The following is an 8,723-nucleotide window of genomic DNA, read 5'->3' on the forward strand; positions in this document are numbered from 1 at the left end:
ACAAGCTTTTCTGAATTGCGCAGGTGGGAAGGATCCATATGGCACAGGCTGTGAAGCAGTCATTGAGATGAGGGATATCATGTTTGGCAGCGTGTTCAGCAACAGGGTGGTCCACGTGTTTTTTGGCCACAGTTTGTTGGTGCAGACAGACAGCTTGTTCGTTGTCATGCCTCCCTAGAATGCAGCACAGAGGTTGCAGCTTAGCTTGTAAATCACATGACTGGTTTCACAGTTACCCTGCCCTTGATGGGATAGGTGATGTTAGTGACCAGACTGGAGTACGTGGTGGTAGGAAGATGTATGGGACAGGTCTTGCATCTAGGTCTGTTACAGGGGTATGAGCCGTGAGGTAAGGGATTGGGAGCAGAGATTGTGTAAGGATGGACGAGTATATTGCGTAGGTTCGGTGGACGGTGGAAGACCACGGTAGGAGGGGCGGGAAGGATAGTGGGCAGGACATTTCTCATTTCAGGGCACAACGAGAGGCAATCGAAACCCTGGTGGAGAATGTAATTCAGTTGCTCCAGTCCCAGATGGTACTGAGCTATGAGGGGAATGCTCCTCTGTGGCCGGACTATGGGACTTTTGGAGTTGGTGGCAGACTGGAAAGATAAGGCACAGGAGATTTGTTTTTGTACAAGGATGGGAGGATAATTATGGTCAGTGAAGGCTTCAGTGAGACCCTCGGTATATTTTGAGAGGGACTGCTCGTCACTGCAGATGCGAGAACCACTGGTGGCTAGGCTGTACGGAAGGGACTTCTTGGTATGGAATGGGTGGCAGCTGTCGAAGTGGAGGTATTGCTGGTGCGTAGCAGGTTTGATATGGATGGAGGTACTGATGTAATCATCTCTGAGGTGAAGGTCAACATCAAGGAAGATGGCTTGTTGGGTTGAGTAGGACCATTTCAAATGCTATCACAATCTTATGTCAAAATTTTAACACAATAAGACAAGTATTACAGTTATAAACTCTGTATATATGTAGTGAATGTTCAGCGGACATCATTTTGATCCAGCAGACATTATGACTCGAGACATAAAGGAATTGCAGACCTTTGCAGCGAGTGGGCATTGATTGAAATCAGTGGGGAAAGTTGAAATTTTTGCCAGACAGGGATTGCGCAGACTACTCTAACATGTCTCCCATCGTACGCAAATTACCAACTTATTCACACACTACTAATGTAGTGCCTCTTGGCCATTATCCTCATTACTCACAGCATTTTGCCGATTCCTGCACGAGTATGAGCCTGGTGTGCATCTGCGATGAAGAGATCATTGGCTGCCTCACCTTAGTTATACTAAAGTCAGTGGCCACTTTCAGCCAATGTCTGTAATTCCTTGTGTCTTGGAAACTCTGTGTTTGTCTCGATGCTGCATAACTGACCAGTGCACTGCTTCGAACAAACTTACACACACACACACACACACACACACACACACACACACAAAATGATGAATGGAAAAACATTCATAGTTTACAAAGATTTTCACTGATCATGTAGTAAAACATCAGCATCAGACATGATGTTTTAATTGGAATGTACCTGCAAAATTATACCATTGTATGGCATATGGCTTAGGAAATAAGATGTCGTAGACATCTAGATGCGTGAAAACCTAGCTTCTGCTTAAAATGGCATGACATTTTAATTTATTACATTTTTACTGCAAACTCTATTTACAACACATTTTGTGGCCAGTATCCATATATATATCACTGAATGTACCTGCAAAATGATATCATTGTATGCTACATAATCCAGGAGGTATGACATCATAGGCCTTGAAATGTGTGAAAAACTTGCCTTTGCTTAAAATAGTGCTCAAATTACCCAGACTATATTCATCCAGTGTTTACAATGAGCACACTTAGTGATTTCCAACAAACTTTAAGTATAATTTTAAAATTGTAATTTAAAATGGCAGCATACAATTGTGGCTGCAGTATATGACACTCAGGCTGATACGTTTGTTAAGACTGGTAGCCCTGTAACTGTAAGAAATAGTATGTTGTACAACATTTGTATTGTAATCACACAATTTGTTTATCTCTATAATATGGTAAACACAGGATTAGAACCCAATAGTCATTTATTTTTATATTGTTTACTAACTCTGAATATGGGCGACACTGCATGAAACCGGTCAGTTTGAAAAAATAAGAACAGCTATGGAAAGACAGAAAGTAAGTCTATTTTCTACAAAGAATGGTTGCGGGTAACTCCCTGTGACAAATGTCAATTTTAATCTAATTAATTTTAAGATTCTGAGTGGTTAGTCTTTTATGGTCCCACATGTCAAGACCTGTTATTACAGTTGTCAGTTGTGACAGAGACATAACTTGCCACTAATATTCTTCAACCTGTTTATTGAGAAAGGCATTGAGGGATATAAAGAAGATATGAAAGAGATGTAGTTTAACAGAATGGAACTCAAAATAAGATTAACCGATTGCATACACTTATAAAAATTGAAAGTGTTATACAGTGAAAACCTTGACCAAACCGGTACTCCAGTATATTCTTGTGGGATACGTTGATTAAAATTTCATTGTTACATGAGCTTATATACTACACAGAAAAAAAGAATAGTGTGGGTATATGACAGCCACTGGGTGTGTGTAACATTACTCAGTTGTTTCAAGTGGAGATTGCAACACATCGTGCCCATAGGACACACGTGTGCAGTTTATTGCTGTGTTTCAGAATTTGAGAGAGGTCATATCATTGGTGTGGGGGGCATGAGAGGACCGTACCAACAGATCCCACAGACAGTTGGCTGGAGCCTGATGGCTGTAGAACGAGTGGTGAGTAGATGGAGTGTACATAGAAGAGTAAGCACAGCAAGTCATAGGATTGTTGGACGGCTCTGATGAAAAGATGGATGACGACAGTTGAGATCCGGCGAGAGGTTCTCCACAAATCGTCAGGAACAGGTCACTGGGAGATGCATCAGTGTTTCGAATGTATTCTGTTATGTTCAGTGACAGGTCGCACTTCTGTTTGTGGTAATCAAATTGACTCTTACGCATCCTTATATGACCTGGTGAGGTAGTGGTTCTCGAGATGTCAGTCTCTGACTCGTAGAGTCTTGGTGTGAGGAATTAGTGGATATGGCAATAAAACTGATTTGGTAATTGTTGAAGGGAGGCCGAATGCTCTCTAGCATGTGGCAAAAGTGGTAAACCTTTCATGACTTGGGTTCCAGATGGCATATTAATCCAGGATAGTGCAAAACCCACATTGCAGTTCACACAACAGATGTCTAGAGAAATGTGGCAATCCTAGACTGGCCTGCCCAGTTCACTGATTTGTCACTGAAAGGGCATGTCTGGTAAGTGATATGCTTTCATACTGGCCTCCCATCAACAATCTTAGTGAAATGACACATGTGCTTCAGGCATAGCAAGAAATTGCTCAAGATGACATTCCTAGGTCACAACTCATAATGACGTTGCTGATGGACATCAGTACCAAACAGAATGAAAATGTACTCATTTAATACTCATTATGCAATGAACATCTGCACAAAAGAAAAGAACGTGATAAATAGGAAGCAGAAAAAAATCCTTTTGTTTTATGACCAAACTCGGTGCTATTTTTTGACTGACTGATTTGTTATTATTTATTTACCAAATTTCTTATATTTTTACCATGTATGGTATCTCTTCTGCCAAAGTCTATATTATTTTTGCCAAATACAGTGTAAGTTTTTTGCCAAATTCGTTGACCATGTTGCCACATTTGGTGTTACTTTTTCCTTGAATGGAGATGTTACTTTTTTGCCAAAATTCAGTGTTCCTTGCCAAATTCAGTGTTTTATTGCTATATTCTTTATTATTTTTTCTAATTTTGGTACTATTATCTTTGTCACATCGAAGTTCATCACAAAGGAAATGAAGTGTCAGTTTAAGATTATACACCAACCCTCAGCCTTGAGGAATTTAGAAGTCAAAATGCAGTTTTAACATTCAATAATGATCAGTTAGGAATTTAGTAAACTGCAGTCCTCAGATTTATAAAATTTTTATATGGCAAAATTATGAATGTTCCAATACCTCAAAACCATTTATCTCACGTAATTTTGCTAAAAATGCTAATTTTGCATTATTGTTATTGCAAAATTTTCCTGTCCCTATTGATGAATGTTCGCCTGATGTTTTGTGCTGTAACTCTTTCCATTTATGTAAGCATACCTGTCACTCTTCACTGTATCACTATCACATTCAGACTCGAATGCCACCTCACAGACATCACTATTTAACTGCTCCTTAATGTTTTCAACATCTACTTTTTTACAGTCAAAAATACGTACTATGAATAAAAATATTTGATCTAACTAAAACAGAAAACTTCAGGCACTGTTTGTTATTTTTTCAAAAATCATCAACCTGTGTCCGAATAATCTGCAAGCAGGATGATCTGCACTTAGATAATTGGAAGCTTGCAGTATTCATTAAATATGTTTTCCTTTTGTGTATTAAAGTAATCTTCCAAATCACATTTTAATAGATCAGTAACAAGCATTTGAGGTATGAATTTTATGTACCTCCCATTAAATTAATTTCTTAGAGCATGACACATTGTGAAATTCTTGGAATCAGTTGTATTTTTAACAATGGCAATTTTAAAATCTTGTCCCTCTTGGGTAAATTTCTGATGCAGATGTTCACAATAGTTACTAATTGACATATATGTGACTGCTTTGAAATTCACACTTACATACTTTCTTGAGGGTTCATCAAACCACCGTCAGACAGTTTCTCAACTGTTCCACACTTGAATAGGACATGGAAAAAATGAATACCTAAATATTTCCGTTTGAGTTAAGATTTCTCCTTTTTTATTGCTATGGTTCCTACATTGGTGGGATTCAGGAGAGAAAGTTGGTGACTGAAATTTAACAAAAAGATCTCATTGCAATGAAAAAGCCATTGGTTTAATGATTGCCATTCCAACTTAATTATCACATCCATTAACATCTCTCTCTCTCCTATTTCATGATGACACATAATGAGCTACCCTTCTTTGAACTTCTTCGATGTCTTCCTTCTGCTGTCTGCTAAGGATCCCATACCTTGCAGTAATGCTCCAGAAGAAGATGGACAAGTGTAGAGTGGATAGTGTCTTAAATAGATTTGTTGCATCTTTTAAATGTTCAGCCAATAAATTGCAGTCTTTAGTTTGCCTTCCCCACAACATTTTCTGTGAGATAGCTTCTATGTAAGATGTTTGTAATAGGGTATTTGACTGGTTGTTTTTTTAACTCATCGTAAATGGTTAATTATGTCATTTTATGTGTTTTTCCTTCATGAATTTCAGCACTCTTCATTTCTGTTTTTATAAAAAAATTGAATAATTTGAACGCCTGCTAAAATGCTCCATTTGAGTCACGTGATGCCTGTGATGTCAACACGCTAGCTCGCTGCTCATACTGTCATAAACCTAATTCACAGTGGTGTCTTGTTTTGGAATTTACATTTCAGAAAATGGATTCCAAATGGTGTGTAGTACTACAGTGTACAAATACATCCATAAAAGCTGTTGAAAAAATGTTTTTGATTGTTTCAGAGAGGAGAAGATGTGTAAAAATTAGTTGGACTGTACCAGCAAAATGCCATCATATCGATGTCAAAATTCCGTTACTTAGTTAAAAATGTTGTGCACTCTGAAGCTAATATTAATTTACCTCCGAGATGTGCATTTTCACTGTTAAAAGAAGGATAGTGTCAGTCAACGAAATTTAACTCTTAACAAAAATTATCATTATACCCACTTCCTTGGACAGCATTGGCAGTTTGGTTGGTAGAGCAGTGGACAGTTGAATATTAGAAGATGATATCCATAGATCTCTGGTTTGAATCTAGCCTGCAACAATATTTTAACTTATTTATAAAACAAATCGGCAGTCCTTTCATGTGAAAACCAAATCACAATTACATAACTTCACCCGACTGATTACAAACAGTGTATTTTTATGTTTTTCTTGGCATTTACATGCACTTACATTTGCAATAACTGTTCATACACATCACTTTCAAAAAGACATTTTCTAATTAATGTGACCCCACACATTTTATTTTAGTAGAACTTTTTTTTTAATCTTCATACTGTTCAGCAAGGATCCTTATTGTTTAATCTTTCGAAGTTTCAGCGTCATGCATAAAATGAAGTTAAGTTTGCTTCAGACATGATGTTAGTTTACACTCACAAACAGTGCAGCCCTTACATTTGTGTTACCTGCATATTGCACTAAACCTCATTGTACTGTGAGAATATGGTGGTATCTTCACTGTTTGCAATGCTTTCCAAAAAAGATAATTGTTTGTAAGCAAAGTAGATGCATTTATCCTCAGTTGTCCATTTTTCAGACAAGATTAATGTGAAGCTATATCCAATACATCCCATCATTGAAGCAACTGCTACAATGAGTTCTTGCTAACACTATTTTCATATTTTGTGTCAAATTTTTAAAAAATTATGACTCCTCCAGGATTCAAACCTATATTCTTCCTTTTCATAATCACACAACAGAGTGCATGCTGCTTGTGGCTCCTCTGCTGCGTAACTTGTATACTGGAAATGAGTAATAAGATTTTCCACAAGAATAGGGAAAAGAATGGCCATCCTTGCACATATCGCTGCTATGAATGAGTGGAGCATAAACACATCAATTTTTGCAGGGTTTCCACTGTCAGCATTCACAAAATTCCTTCCTGTTGTTACTTAAAAGATGTAAATGTGTTTTCCATCCCTAAATAGTGTAACTATTTGCAGAAAAAGTACGTAAAAACCTAGTAACTTTGGCTAACACTCCTGTAACACACATATAGCTTCGTTTTACTCCTAGTCTGTGACATCACCAGAGCTTCAGTCAGTAACAGAGTGTTTTCGATCATATGACCAAATCTTGAAATTTAATGATTTTTTAGCTTTAATTACATAAAAGTAAGAGAGATACTGTGTGAATATTGATTGTAAATGTAATTTGAATGTTATAATCACTCCAAATAACAACCATCCGAACCATATTTTTAACATAAGAAAATAGCATATTGTAATCCCTAGATATTTATTTGAATTGGTAACCATTACATTTGTGATATTTACTGTGTAATCCAAATTTAACAGATTTTTAATACTTGGGTGGAGGGCTCTTTACTTTTTATTGTTTATTAATGTCTGTGCACCATAAATTTTCAGAACTCAACAACTTCCGTCGAGCAGTCGCCTGTGAATAAGTCGAGCGGGGGCAACGTGGGAACTCCCGACAAAGTTGTGTCTACTCCCAGCAAGGGCTCCGGTGGGCCGGCAGCACGCAAGACCCGCAAAGTGCGTATAGCAGCGCGCTTCACTTACGGCCTGGACGTTGATGATGAGAAGCAGCCAGCTCAGTCAAATGAGGAAGAGAGAAAGGAGGAGACGAAGCAGGCAGCGGGCAGCAACTCGGGGGCTGTTGAGGGTCCCACCACCGAGCAGCAGAACTAGAGGCATTTTAATAGTGGTCGGCATTGGTCGTAGGCTGTGAACTGTTACTGTAACTACGCTTCAAAGTGAAAGAAAAAAACGCTTCGTGAACTATCACAAACCTGCCATTTGTATATAGTGAGATCATATGCATGAGAAAAAAAAAGTTCTTTTTGAATTTGTACTGAAAAACTGCAGTTGATTGCATTTTAATGTACTCTTGGCAAATCTGATGACTGATCAAATTATCAGATTGGCCATTATATGTGCAATGACTTTTGAATTGCTGATTTTTAGTTTGCATGTTTGTGTTTATGGTTTTAGCTTTGATCAGTATATTCTCAAAAAGGCCCATAAAAATGATTTTGTTAATGTGAAAACTGCTGATGTAAGCTGCATTCTGCAGCTTTACATCTCTCTCTGCATTTGTGACGACACACAGTTTCCAAATACTGTATTTCCAATACAGATTTGATTACTGCTGAACCTTTTTTATAGTGCGAGTGCCACATGTGATCCTGTATATTTTCAAATAAAAGGCAAAAGATAAAAATATATGTGTTGAAAAGGGTAAGTTGTGCACACTGACTGGTTGGGTAACTTGTTTGAGCACTGCTAACGCATATAGGAATTCTGCTTTAAATGTCTTTTGAACAGAGTAGTATATTAGAACAGCTCAGAGTTGAAAGAGAATAACTTATTCAGTTGTGGAATACAGTGCTCCAGAAATGAACGAAAAATTGTAAGGTAAAGCACGTGGTTATGGAACGTGAGGGTGTCATAAGATGGTCAATTTCCCAGTTTGATTACAGAAAGTTAAGCCAGTAAAATTTCTTACTCATTTTAGAAACAGATTTTTGACTGCATCTGCACTGCTTTTTTAGAAGCTATACGCAAGAGTCTATCATACGACAGATAAGTTCAGGCCAAAAAGAAATCACCAATAAATCTATACTGAGCCTGCTGACACAGCTGTTTTTAAGAGAAGTGTAGGTTGTTTGTTTATCTTCCCATGAAACCTAATACTTTAACAATCCCAAGTCTGCTATGTTCAATAGGGTACGGAACACAAATATTTTTAAGCATACCCCCTTCCCCATAATAATAATAAGAATGGGGGAAGATTGATAAGCTTTTGTGAAAATTTCGGCCTCGTAATTATGTCAACACAATTTAAAAAACCCAACAAGAAACTGTATACTTGGAAGTCGCCCAACACAATGTTGGGTGAATTCCAGATAGACCATGTGGC

The 8,723-nt window shown here is 37.7% G+C and overlaps 1 protein-coding gene across 1 annotated transcript in view; it reads left to right on the forward strand.

The window, feature by feature from the left end:
- The window catches only part of LOC126109592 (5'-3' exoribonuclease 1), a 196,917-nt gene extending 188,843 nt beyond the window's left edge, over nt 1-8,074 (forward strand). Inside the window, exon 34 of the mRNA XM_049914630.1 lies at nt 7,208-8,074. Within this exon, the coding sequence (XP_049770587.1) occupies nt 7,208-7,492 (285 nt within the window). The 3' untranslated portion in view covers nt 7,493-8,074. The remainder of the gene's footprint in view (nt 1-7,207) is intronic.
- The last annotated feature ends 649 nt before the right edge of the window (nt 8,075-8,723 follow it).

The sequence above is a fragment of the Schistocerca cancellata genome, chromosome 12 (assembly GCF_023864275.1).
Source record: "Schistocerca cancellata isolate TAMUIC-IGC-003103 chromosome 12, iqSchCanc2.1, whole genome shotgun sequence".
Taxonomy (NCBI): domain Eukaryota; kingdom Metazoa; phylum Arthropoda; class Insecta; order Orthoptera; family Acrididae; genus Schistocerca; species Schistocerca cancellata.